The sequence below is a fragment of the Eutrigla gurnardus genome (genome assembly GCF_963514095.1).
Source record: "Eutrigla gurnardus genome assembly, chromosome: 1".
Classification (NCBI taxonomy): domain Eukaryota; kingdom Metazoa; phylum Chordata; class Actinopteri; order Perciformes; family Triglidae; genus Eutrigla; species Eutrigla gurnardus.
In genome coordinates, this window is record NC_139915.1 from 57,098 (window position 1) to 71,708 (window position 14,611).

General features: G+C 39.3%; 1 protein-coding gene across 1 annotated transcript in view; it reads right to left on the reverse strand.

Moving 5' to 3' along the window:
- The window catches only part of galnt18b (UDP-N-acetyl-alpha-D-galactosamine:polypeptide N-acetylgalactosaminyltransferase 18b), a 69,546-nt gene that overhangs the window by 18,102 nt on the left and 36,833 nt on the right, over positions 1-14,611 (reverse strand). Inside the window, exons 4-6 of the mRNA XM_084021976.1 lie at positions 13,954-14,137; positions 12,959-13,156; positions 9,748-9,862 (exon numbers count right to left, since the gene is read on the reverse strand). Coding sequence (XP_083878102.1) covers positions 9,748-9,862; positions 12,959-13,156; positions 13,954-14,137 — 497 coding nt within the window. The remainder of the gene's footprint in view (positions 1-9,747; positions 9,863-12,958; positions 13,157-13,953; positions 14,138-14,611) is intronic.

Consider the following 14,611-nt stretch of genomic DNA (forward strand, 5'->3'; position numbering starts at 1 on the left):
GTTCATGCATCAGTCATGCCATGACTCATCACTGCTAGCTGGAGGTGGGGGTGTGATGAGGTAGGGAGCATTTTCATTATCAACACTGTGCCCCTTAATAAAAGCTGACAGACATTTGAATATCACTGTAGACATAAGGTTATGATAGAAGCACAGCATCCTGTCCTCTGAATATATATATTTTTAGCAGAATGCCACAAAGAAAAGAACAAAGAAGAGGATCGGTTTTCCTAACAGTCTGCTCGGTCACTACAGCTAACGTAAAATAGATATTAAAAACAGAAGAAACATATAGGTGCCAAACTGCAGTCTAAATGTGCATACATGAGTTAAACCGACATAGTATGAAACACGTGTAGCAATTATGTTACAAGCATCCTGATGTGGATATGTGGCTCCGTCTCTGTTGATGATAATAATTGTCAATCTTGCTAAGAAACAAAACAAAAAAGGAGCCTCCTGTTAGGATGAACAGAACTATTGTACCATATATTCTGGTGATTTATGCTCCTTTAGTCTGCCAAGAAACCCTCACTGGCTTTTAAAAACACCCTCATATTTCCCACTGCATTCACTTCATATTTCCTCAGTTTTTTATGATGATAAAGCCCTTCACATCAAAGCACACTTACTTTTAAGGTAAAGCTGAGCTTCCTTTTTTTGCTGCCCAGAGCTCGTTGAAAGGCTGCAGACAATTGGCAAAGAGTTTCTACTGTATGGGAATCAACGTGGCCTGTCTGCTGTCTGAAAAGGAGCAGTACATCTCCCATCCTCTCCATAGAAACACTGAGCCATTTACAGACAATCCTGCACCAACTTGTAGAGGAAGTAAGACACAGTAGGTCTCTACTGTAACACAGTTAGCAGGCGACAGGGTTGAACATGAAGTTTGGTCCGCAAACGTATGATTCCACATTATAAGCTGCCATTTTTACACATTGGTCTCATGTTTGAATGCATTTTTTAAGGCAAGAAAATCACAATAATCATCAACTAAACTTAGAATTCCTGCAGTGTTAATATCCAGCATGGCAACCTGACATATAAACTGTTTTGTTCCACATACTCTCAGCTACATGTGGTGAAAACAATTCCTGTAATGTCAAAAGCATTATTGTGTGTATTTAACCGAGCCTATACATTAGATTTACCAATTACACCTTATTCTGAAAAATGGAAAATGCTGATAAAACCTACTGTACATAAAGCACATACTTGCATTACTCATAAAGTATTTATTCCAGAAAATGGTCTCTCCTTCCACTCCCACACACTCTTGCCCTTTTTGAGACCCTGTATAAAACAGTTTACAGCAGCGTTTTGGTGACATTTTTTGTCGTCAACATGTCTGTACATAGTGGCAATTTTGTGTTCCTGCATAACTGTCCTTGTTTTAGATTTGTAACAGAGCTGAAAAAGCTTTACATACACAAGAGCTACTAAGTCCATACTAGTCTAACATCCTCTCATTTCTCATCTTGTTGGATTGTTAGGCAATAAAACCAACATTAGAATTCTATATTGTTTCTAATAAATGGTGGCATTGAAGAGAAAATTGTTCTACCAACTTGATGAGACTCTTGGAATCAGGGGACCAACATCCCTCAGACTCACTATGGTCATTTATCAAACCATAAACAGTCCATCAATCTGCAATCAACTCAATCACTGATGCAGCATGGGCATTCACTTTTTTACAGCTCACTGTTGTTCTCCAGGGTAGTCTCTATTCTCCACACCGGGTGCCAAACATGGCGAGAGCATCAGTAAAGTCTTGACATTTTAAAATCATTTTTATGGAACAGTTAGCGATCACTTTATACCTGGTAGATAAGACCAGCAGAACTGTAGAGCGGACACCTAAACTAAACTAGAGCCAAAATAATGAGTCAGTTCAGTGATTGGTTGAATGACAGAAAATTAATAGTCGGTTTTGGAATTTGTCAATAATAAATGCTAAAAAGAAAAGAGAAAATAAAGCACTGCTTTGCTCTTAGTCTCAGTCTTAAACTGATTATATGTCAAGATAAATAAATTATGCATTTAGGCTATGGCGGCATTAAAAATGCATTTTCCCCGCCATTTTTGGGGTATTTTATAGACCAAACACCTCATTTAGAGTTCAAACAAGACAGATCTGATTAAAGGGATAATGAAAAGAATTGTTTGTTGCAGCCCTGCAATACACATGTTTAAAAATGCTACTTAATTCTTCAGTACACCACTTTGCCATCCTGGTCCCCATGTAACATTGTTTATGACTGTAGGGTTGCTTTAAAATAACTGCTCCAATGCTGTGAGCACTTAAAATAAATGGACTTCATATTGTATTTGGTCGGAGGCAGTGTCTGACACATATCTTAAAACCAAGACCAATTAAACCAAAACTGTTAGCATGGCTTAATACCTCTAGGAGTAAATTTTCTTTTAAAATCTGGCTAACCCTCTGAAACCTTAAAAAAGTCCCAATGCTGATTGTTAAATTGACATGGGAAATGAAGTCAGCCAGCCCGTTTTGAGGGCGTATGTTCTACATGCCCATCCACCATCCTTTTGATTTCTGAAAGCTGCCCTTGAACATAAATCGCTAATGAAGAATAAATGCATATAAATGTAATTCGTATGAGACAGTGCTGCAGTAATCCATGCAGACAACCATGTGAAGAGTCATAGCCTTGAATTATTAATGTACCACTTAGCATCACATCCCATCTAACTAGAAACATGGCTTTTCTAGAAGGGGAGAGATGCCGAGGAGTTTTTGATTGGTTGTTTGTGTTATCTGTTTATCTAGGGACTGTTATTTTAGTCTAACTAACTTAATTCTGGTTGCTTTCTTCTTATTTTTGCATCTTGATGCATCCCTTTCCAATAGAGCTAATGGAACTAAGGCTCGCAGGTAACTCATTCCACATAACAAAAACAAATCCTCCTCTCCATGGTAATTTCCTTTCCATGGTCATTTGAGGGCCAGAAGTGTTGTTGCAGCTCACCGGGAAGAGATCGGACGAAGCTCCAGGGAGAAGGATGTCTGCTAGTTAGCTCGGTGGTTTGCTAATTCCACTGATTTAATGTTGCACTTTTCACAGAAAAGCAGTCAAAGTTGTCCCTCATCTGAAAATGGCAATACTCTACAGTTGTTGGGTTATTCTAGATTTCTGCGATGATTCACTGAAAATTCCCTAAATTCCCCATATTTAGTGAAATGGTAATCGCGTTTTATTGTCCAGAATAATAGTGTTAATCTGTGTTTCAATTTTAATTCTGACTGATTTAAACTGATTCAAAACTGGAGATCTTCAGTAACTCACTTGTCCATTTAGAGATTTGACTTTGATGAGTTATGACAATTAAATACAGATTTCTGAATGTCTGTATGCAGAAGATAATAGTGATCAGTTAGAACAGTCTATCACCAAGTTTTTTTTTTTTTACATTTTAGATCGGTCTGATACAAGTTCTAAATCAAAGATAGTTTGTGTGGAAGCACAAGCCCGTGTGAACTGTGTAATGGTGCTGCTGATGGAAAAAAAGAGAAATCCTTAGAGCTGCAAATGAAGAAGATTCTTTATTTAACACGTTGGCGTTAAAATCTCCAATGATCATCACGTCACATTTAATAAGGCTGAGAGTTTGCACACGTCTCTCTTCTAAAGGCTGGATTATGCTTCCGCGTAGTGATCACGCAATGGCTACGCAACGGCCACGCAGTTGCTTGGAGACCGTGAGGGTTCTGCGTTGGGTTTACGTGTCGAAATGCAATTCAATGCCACACCGGTAAAGGGCGCTATGTTTTTTGTAAAGACTGACCGACCGACCGAGACTCTTGACGTATATCATCGTTAGCCTCGTTATAGCCTATTTGTTTACTTTCCGGCTTTAAACATCCACTATTTTTCAGAAGTTGGTGTTTTATGTCTTTGTGCAAAAGCGACAAGGTGCAAACAATAAAACAAGGTGCAAACAATAAAACGAGGTGAAAATAATAAAAGTAGCCTTTTAAAAGTTTAAATGGCGGTTTATGAGTGGAAACCGGATAGCGGTCTCCAGCGGATGTAGTTAGCGGACCAATCACAGCCAATGCCGCTGCGTTGGTGTTGCGTTGCCTCGACATGCGTCTAGGATTTTTGGGAGGTACATGTCAGGCCCTTGCGTTGGACGTAAGGGGGGTCCGCAAGGACGTAAGGGGTCCGCAAGCCCCCTTGCGTTGTGTCGACGCGGAAGCATAACTCAGCCTTTAGAGATCATAGAGGTTGTTTTGATCAGGTGGTCTACAACAGGCTCCAATTAAAATGGCTTTGATCTAAACAGGTCAACTTAATATATATGAACGTGATCCAAGTCTGACAATAAATCACACATCTAGAAACACAACCACCAGGAACAGAAGAGGTCTCTGTGGTTCCTGTCTTTCCTAAAGTTTTCTATTTCTATCTCATTATCATTCATTTTAGCTGTCGAGCCACATTTTAAAAAACGTCCAACAATTCTTGTGCTGAAAAGTAGTTTAGAATTTAATGAAAAATACTTTTTGTGCTGAGGTGAAAGATAGTCAGTGGACTGCTTCTTTCTTCAGAAGCCACATTAGGAAGAATATAAATCTGCAGTCTTAATGACAAGTATCTCTTGCAACGTCTGTACTGGAGAAATCCCACCAGTTGCAACCACACAAGAGGCGGCTCTAACCGAAAATTAAAAAGTCTGCAGTCTGAACACTCACGAGCAGTTTGACTTGTCTTGACGTGAAACTGAACCTGCTGGGAATAAGATATATTTGACTGGGGCCATGATTTATTTTGTAATGTAAGCAGCTTCCTTCCTCATTGCAAGTGTTGTCATCTGCACAGAGAAGTGTGAATGTGAGACAAACAATCAGACAGGTTTGGAAAATTATGCACGACTTCCTGCACGCATCATAACACCTTCTGGGGTGAAACATTTCACACAAGCATCAAGCAACGGTGTTTATGAGAACCTTACTGTATACATAAGACCAGGAGATATTTAAAAAACAAAACAGGAATGGAAATAGACAATAAAAAGAGTCCAATTTGGAGCTAAATTGTCCTACTTGAACTCAAATCTTCTAATTACCCAGAGCTGTGAGAGTTTTTTATATGCAATTGTTCAAGATGTTTATTTGAGGTGATAAATATGGAAATCACGATACAATAAATATAACTGTAGGTAGAATGAGCCTATGGATAGAGAGACTGTCCACTGCTGAATATGGATTCAGAGATACTAGATAACAACAGCTCAGAGAGAAGTGTGAAAAAACAAAAAAGAGTCGATATTGCACACAGCCCATACTGCGACCAGAACCTGATCCAACGGGTTTGCCATCTACCAGATCTGTCAAATCTCATCCACCCTCTCCATGGGGATCCATGTTAAAGATTCAGTATTCACTCCGTGCTCCTGAAGGGGAGTCTGGAAAAACTTTGCTGCAGCAACGTTGTGTTCATCCTCCTCTGATATCACTCCCTTCTTGCTCATGGCAAAGACCCGCAATCCCAAATTTTGTTTGGCTTTTAATTTAGTTAAAGAAGCCAAAAGGACATTGGCTGGTAAAGTTAAATATAATACAGTGCTAAATAAATATAATATACTTTTGATAAACATTTGATGTAGCTCAGTTAATAACATTTATATGATATTTGATTTATTTTGTCTGTAGTAAGGCGGACTGATAGTGACACTGTAGTCACTTTGATTATTATGTAGCTGTAATTAAGTAATATTGACATATTTTCATCCTACTTTTCAGCAATCGAGGGTTTATAATTTACTTTAAAAGCAGTACAAACAAGGAAATGATAGGTATAAACATAATTTTAGTATAATGAAGGGTAGTATAATTTAAAAAGTTTGATTATAAGTTCAGAGATCTGGGATAAATCCTTGTAGAATAAATAAAATGAGATCATTTTAATAGAAATTCTAAACAAATGAGTCTATATGAATTTCACAAGAGTTAAGTGACTGTTTACTGTTAAGATGACTCTTACTTATATTATGTTTCTTTTCAGTACATCATAGTAAATATTGTAATATTACAAGTTCCTACTTCCACTGCAAACCCTTGTCATTTTAAAGGAATTACTTATGATTTAAATAGTGTTACTATGTTTACACTATGCTGATGTCATATTGCATGGCGCTGTGATATTTCTTCTGTTTGGACCGGAGATCTACATCACCATTCACATTACCTCTGTTGCTCCAAAGACTTTCTCATTGATCGTCCTGCTGCTGTGAAATTACACAGCAGTGTTCGATAGATTTTCAGCAGCAACTGGTCATTAAACTCTTCTACAATTACAGACTCACATTCATTATAGAGCAACCTTTGTTGCTTGTCCTGTATGATTACACTGAACACTGTCCCTTTTGTTTCTTTCAAACGATGGAAAACATTTTTTTTCTGAAAGTGTTCATATACATCGAGACGCAACCGCATTAGTCATTCATTCATGGTAACTGTTAATGCTGAGTGAACATGGTCTTTAAATGTGCTTTATAAATAAGCTTATTATTAACAATATTCCACAAACATGTCAGAGACTAAAGTTAAGTCAGATTTAAAAAGCTAACAGGGATAGATTTACCATATTTAGATATTCAACATCATGTGGTACCACTGCTGTGAAATACTGCATATGTTGAATCTGAGCTAATAAATATGTACATTTCATATTCATGCTCTCAATCCCACTATCACAATTCATACACATACATAACACTTTCTATCAAATTTCTATGAAGTCTAGTGGATTACATTGATTTGTTCATAGAAATAAACTTTTAATTGTTTTTTAATTGGTTGTGGATCTCATTGTGCAAGCTGCCAAAGTCTGATTAATGGCAATATTATTTAGGATATTATATCGCAATAATGTGTCACTATGAGGACATTTTATTTTATATGGTGTCTGTACTTTTCATGTTAACCATTTGAATTTCTCATACAGATAATAATCCATGTTTATATTGAATACAAACTGCATGCTGGATAATGGCTGAAATGTTGAATCATTATTATGACAGCAATGATGTTTTATTGCCATTCCATAAATACTGTGCACAAAGCCCATCTCATAATTGTTTTTCATCGCTCTCAATGGTCCTCATTTCTCAACACAACCTTCCTGGCATTGGTTGAGAGTGATGATGTCTGCTTTGGTGTGTTTGTGTGTGTGTGTGTGCGTGTGTGTGTGTGTGTGTGTGTGTGTGTGTGTGTGTGATGCATTGTTCCATGCTGTGCTTCATTGGCACAGCACCCAGTATTCACAGGTGTTCTGGGAGATCATTTGTATTATAATTTGGTTTCAGGGTCCTGTGCAATTTGCTGTCTGTTCCACCGCACAGCCCGACTTGAATGATTGCTTTGCACAAACTATACTTTTGGTGTGCTGCACATCTATCTCAAAAAAAGAAAAGAAAACTAGAAATCAACACATTGTGACTTGAATCTTGGACGGACAGCCGGTAACTCTGCGCCGCTGTGTTTGTTAGTGGACAAGGACCACACTGATGATCTTTCAGCAATTTATTGCACAGCTGGCATCGTGATGAATTTCCTGCATTCACAAGGACTTTTTTTTGGATAAAACAGGAAGTAAAGCTAGAGGAACACACACTCTCCTCTGATGAATCCGGTTCAAACAAATATTTTCCTATTATGTTTTCGGGTTTGACCCACTTGACATGGTGCTTCCAGATCTTTTAATGGAAAATAGAGCTCTCCTGTCAGTCTCGGGTCTGACATTTGGCTCGGTCAGTCTGGCTCTCCTGGACTCGGGTTAGGTTCAGACAGAAACACTTCCATTGCATATAAGGATGTACAACACACCTAAGGACACATAATAAATGAAACATTTGTGACAGTGTGCCTAATCAGAATGAACATTCTTGCACATCATGATGGAAAAAATTCCTCTTCCGCCTTGTGACCAAACGTGAACAGAGAGCAGCGGTTCATTTCACCCTCACACTACCCAGGACATCCCTTTCAAGCCTCAGCCAAAGCCTGTAGCTGTTGGCCTGGTTCGAGTGTGTCTCTGAGGATCCGTCAGCAGCCAGTCTGTGTGCTGGCAGGTGGTCTGCAGGCATGACCAATACGCTGCAGACAGACCATGCTGGGGCTCTATGGGACTGCTAATCTTGGGCCAAGCCCGGGTCCACAGGCCTTGTAGCAGTCAGCTCCCTGTGTCACCCTCTCTTTCAGAAGCATTACTGAACTCTAAACTACATTACCCTCCAGGCAAGGGCGAGTTCCTTCAGTGCAACGCAACCAAGTAAACAACATGACAGAGTGCAACACCGAACTGAAAACCACACAGCAACGGAGCAGAAATGATTCATCAGACTGATTATCCATAGGGACAGGACCCTGGTTAATAATATATGCGATAAAATCATCATGTGTCCAGCTCATTATTATCAGGCCCAGGAAAAAGAAGAAGCTAAAAGCATGCAATTTCTGGAGGAAAATGACTGTGGGGACTAATCTCCCTTCTTTACTGATGATTACATCTCTGTCATTAGTGAGGATGGATCTTTCCACATTGGGCGCCCTGTCATAAGCCCATCTCCATTTCCTCGTCGTGTGCAATCTAGTCGGAGTGGCGTTCAGGAGGAGTTGTCCCTTGCTTCTTGTAGTTATTGAACGGGCTGATAGCCGCGTCGACGTATGCGATTGTTAAGGATCCCTACGGAGGCCTGGTCTTTCTTTGCCCACCTCCTTGTGGTGCAGCTGAACTGAACACCACACAACACCCACTGATTTCCATCCAAGTCAGAGGTGGTGATTGTGAACCAATTATGTAAAGTGCTGTGAGAGGAATCTAATAGCACGGACACCGTGTGTCTTTGTGCTGTGAACAATGTCAGCACTCTCTTCACACATCACTGCTAACAGTAACGGAGACTTTGAGCCCCACAACTCTCACATGTGCTTCAGTGGGATCAGACTTCACAATTAATCAGGACTTGTTATCTATTGTATATTAGTCTATACAAGAGTGCATGTCAGAGTGTGTTCTGGGTACATTTCTTCCTGTGAACGATGTATATGATATTCTATATGTTTCTATATTTGTCAACAAATCCCAGGAAGAGACCAAAACCAACATTGATCCTAGTCACATATTGTCTGTTTAGTCAAAGCCTCATGTTTCTGTGCCACTGTGACCTCCATTCCTGTCCAAAACCTATAAAAACCACATCAATGCACCAGGCTGTTGAAGATGTTGATGACTGTAGGGTTTGAGTAGCAGCTTTGGTGGGTTTCATGTCGGAAAGTATACGTTTTACAGAACAACTGTTTAATGGATGAAGAAAATCCAGCCATTATCTTTACATGGTGCTTTTATGATATTTTCATGGAATATAGAATAACATCAGTTTATCTAGCTCTGAACAACTAAATTAGCATATGAAAACACATTTTTTTTTACAGTTTCAAAACACTGAACTTGACCCTGATCAAAAAAATGAAAAACACCACTTGGCTGAATGTCCTACACTGTTTAAAGCTCTTCATCCATCTCTTTACCATCACTCCACCTGTACACCAGTGTTAAATGCACAGATCACATCGCTTGCAGTGACTAAGTGGAAGAAAATGGGTCTTTTGGTGACCTTGCTCCCAACAGCCATTAAGTGTCATTAGCATGGTTAATTTCCCAAACATTACCTGGAAGAACAATGGCCCATGGCCTCGGGGGTGACAGTATTACTCACCCTGATGCCCAGTTCCACATTTTCTCCCCCGTACACCTCCATCCCCTCATCCAGCAAACCGATCTCCTCAAAGTACAGCCGATCCACCACAAAGCAGCCAATCAGGGCTGGACTCCTAGGGGGATAAATATGATGGAGATTTAGCTTTGTTTGTCTTTTGCAGGTAATTTTAGCAACTTGGCACAGTTGCTATAGTAACAACAGGGAAAAGAAGACAATCATGAGGGCATTCATTATCCTTCTAATTAATCAACACAATAATTGTTCTTAATGTTTACTGAAGTAGCATATGACACAAGATGGTTAAGGTGAACTTGAGTGAAATAATTGGGGACTGCTTTAAAGATGTGTTTGAGAATGGGAACTCAGGACCTGATTGGTTGGAAGTGATGTTGTGTGGCTCGGTCAAAAATACTTGTATGCTCTAACACTCTAATGTTTGTTGCTTATTTACGGAGCCAGCATTGTGCATGAGCACCAGATACTTCATGAATTAAGCATTTACAAAACGTGGTTAATTCATCAAATATAATACTGTCCTATAAGGTATATTAAACTATTCCAAAATATATGACCTGCATCAGCTTTCACATTAATTACCACTAATTTGTTCAATTATCAGTAATAATATGACACAATAACGCCAACTTTTAGAAAAGGGTCATTCTGGTCCTACAAGTACTTTTACTTGAATACATTAAGTACACATTGCTTTTGACACTTCCACATGTATTTGATATGTAACAGAGTATTTTCACAGATTACTATTGTTACTTTTAATTAGGTAACTTATTTGAGTACTTCATGCCCGAATGCTTGGGTGTTGAGGAGCTGCAGCATTTATTCATGGACAACCAGAAACATTTAATACATTTACTGGAATTCACTGGAAAACAAATTTCCTCTCTGCTCCACGATAAACACCTGATATCTCAAAGATCCTCTAATAACTACAGTCATCAGCTAGCTGAAATGTTATTCAACCAAATTGCATTCTGAGTCCATATCAATGTGGTTTATAACACAACACAATATCTGCAGCTGCCCCCATCTCAAATAATATTGTATCCTCTGTATAATAATAATAAGATGCATTGTGCAGTTCTTTTTGTCAAAAAGCTTTTGACACAGTTGATCGCTTCACACTCCTACATAGATAATAGATACTGGTGTGGACTCAAACACTTTGTTTGTGTAAAAAAAGTGGGCAATGTTACATCTGAGTTTCTGCCAGTGGCAAGGGGGTTCCACAGGGTTCTATCCTCGATCCTGTATTATTCAACATTTATATTAAAATGTTGGCATGTCCGTCAATCAATACATTTACATTGTTATGCAGATTATACTATTTTGTACCTTTTGCTTGGCAAATTCTATACAGTCAGCCATCGATGATCTGCTCATTTTATTTAAAACCCTACAATATGCACTTAACCATTTTTATTTTTTTTACATAGCGAAGGTTATTGTTTTCAGATCTGCACTTTAAAGTGTGTATTGATTGAACAAGTTCTTCATGATACATCCTTAGGCATTTGGATTGATGCAAAATTTACTTTTTTTAAGCCCTGTATGAATAATGCAACTTGTTTATTTGTATGGACACAGGTCCTGTTTCCCAATTTACTGTAGAAAAGGGACCGTAAAGCAACCTTTCTCTCTGTATTGGTTTAGGGCGATGTTATTATAGACATGCTTCGATCTCTAAACATATAGGTGCTGCCTATCCCTGTAGCTTTAGATCTGGGGGGGTTTAGCTCAGGAGGTAGAGCGTTCGGCTGGCAACCGCAAGATTGCTGGTTCGATCCCCGGCTCCTCCTAGCTGAGTGCCTGGTGTCCCTGAGCAAGACACCTCACCCCAATTGCTCCTGACGAGCTGGCTGTCGCCCTGCGTGGTTGACTCCGCCGTCAATGTGTGAATGTGTGAGTGAATGGGTGAGTGACAGTCATTCCTGTTTGGAGAAAAGCGCTATATAAATGAGTCCATTTACCATTTATTTACCATCTATTACGAATGACCCATGTGGAACCCATCACCGTGTCTTGTCGCAGAAGGTGGACTGGCCATCCATCTCTCAGGCGAGATCAAGACTTATTTATTTATCTATAAAGCACTTCCTCAAAAACACCCACCTGATTTATTGGCGCTCCTGTGCCTAAAACACCGTCTCTTCTCAGGACCGGCTTACATTATATGACCCTGCATTAAATATCATCAAAACAGCTTCAGATAGATATTCATCCCAGTTTGTCTGGAATAATCGACAGAGGGACTGAAATACTGATATCGATGGGGCAATTAAACACTCTGGTTAGAGGTTCTATTGATTATAGGTGTGACTGTTTTACATACCATGGCTGTATTTTTGTACATACTCATTGAGGATAGTTCAGGAATGGTCATGCTATTGTCTTTATGTATTTTTCAACTCGTTCGTGATTCTAATATGTTTGTCATTATCATTGTTATTGATTGTTATTGTATTTATTTATTTTAAAGATCTCAATCTCAAAGTGACTTCCTAATTAAATAAAGTAGATATTGTACCTGTCTTCTTTGAGCACATGAACTTGTCATGCTTCCTCTCTTGCTGAACCACACACCCACGACACACACACAGCGCTATAAAATATGCCTCAAACAACCCATAAACGTAACCTTTGCAACACATATAAGGGAAATGTATTCATACAAAGAACAAAAAACAGGGTACCAAAAGTGTTGGACAGCAAAAACAACTGTGTATGTATTGAGGATGTGGATCAGATAATTGATCACTGAAGCAAAGACTTCCCAAGAATTGTAGGATCACATATCAAATGGAAATCTATGTTGTCAGGCTTGAAGTAATGTGTTTGTGTTCGGTAAGCCAAAGCACAGACCAATCAGTGACCTGTGAGGAGCTGCTGGCAGCCACGGGTCTGGCTGACACAGAGAGGCCACTGTTCTTACTCCAATAGCATCAGTTATATCAGAATTGGAGAATAGTTACTTCATGATTGAGCGAAGAGCAAAGAATGGCGCTGAAGGCTTTTTTTCTTGATGGATAGATGGATGGTTCATCAAATCACCTGCCGTGTACTTTTTGAAAGTGCCTGCCTTTTTCCAAACAGTTTCTAACGACGGTTTCTCATCATTGCTGTGGTCCAGTCAAAAACATATAATTATATAATTTGATTCAGGTTATGAAGACATGTTGGGTTCACTTACTGGATCGGTGCACTCTTGTTGCCCTTGTGCCACCAGGACTTGGGCGGGTTGAGGTAGCGACACCACAGTTCCCAGTCAAAGCCCTGGGCAGACAGCGGATACTCTTCAATCTCAAATGTGTCGTACTTGATGTTATCAAATGATGGGGAGACTATGCGGGTTCTGTCTTCTTGTATTCTCTGCAGAATGGGTTCAGCCCTTCAAATATGGAAAGAGAAAATAATTTTACTGGGAATTTGTTTTGACAAGCTTTCTCCATTACCTTTTGTGATCATGCCCGTCATGGAAGGGCACTTTTTAAAATATGATTTCATTATTTCAAGATGAATTCAATCCAATTTATTCATCTGTCAAACCATTATTTCCCATCTGATAAGTTAATGGATTTAAAAGAAAATCTAAAGCAAGAAATCATGGAAACACTACACAACAATGTGGCAAAAGGGATCAAGAGGATTTATGTACGCCCTCTAAATACATTGCAAACATGCTTGACATGACAGTGTGTGAAGCTTTCACCATTATGGAATTGGTTTAGAAGATTATAATAATAATAAACATTTAAAGCGATATTGAGAAAGTTGAGAAAATTGATATTACCCGCATGTCTGTGCGCTAAACATGAAGCTACAGCCAGGCTACTATTAGCTTAGCTTAGCATAATGTTTGTTTACACTGTCAGTCAGTGACAGGCTAGCTGTTTCCAGTCTTTGTGAAAAGTTAAGATAACTGGCTGTATGTTGTAGCATTCTATTTTTGACAAGAAAGTGAATAAGCAACTTCCCAAAATGTCAAACTACTGCTTTAACAAGTTCAGTTTAACACGTTAGATACAGAAAATATTTAATCACCAGAAAATGAGCCAAGCTGCAGTCTTTGTTTTTAATAAAAAAAATACACTTCTATAAACCCACACAGAGTGATATGACTCAAGAACCAGCACTCCTGTGTTGAGTTTTGCTCTCCTGGTGCCACCTTCTTTTCGAGTGACTCACCAGCCAACATTGAACTCGACGTGGGCATCGAACAGGGCAACGACTGGAGCGGTAGCAGCCCTCCACCCGCTCACTCTGGACCGGATCAGACCCTCCTGCTTAGAATGACGCACCATCTTGATGAATCCTGGATGCTGTCTGTTAGTTTCAGACACAAAATCCTGCAGCTTCTCCTTTAGCTCATCTACAAAACACACACAGAAGTTTACATTAATATTTGAAGAGGTTCTGAAGATCCTGTATGAGATGAGGTGAGTGAAGCGCTTGTGAGCAGACTTCCACCTACAAGACGCCGTCATGTCCTCCTCCAGTGGGCAGTTTTTCATTGGTAGAAGGCCAAAAGTGCTCACTGCTTCACTGCTTTGATCACTGAACCAAAGAGGCAGCAGCTTGAGCCAGCACTGCAGACCTCCATGGGGCTTACCGGTATATTGCAATATTGAGGACTTAGCTGGTAATGCTTTTCAAAACATGGGGGGAGGTGATGAAGGAAGGCCGTCCAGTTTAATGTTTACCTCTCTTATTACCTGAGCTATATATTTTAGGATAAATCATACCCTGCAGTCACTGCAAGTATTCATATGAAAAATAATAATAGTTCTCTCCACAAGTTAGTGCAACACTTCTGCAGCATTTCTCAAAAAATACGTGAAATTAC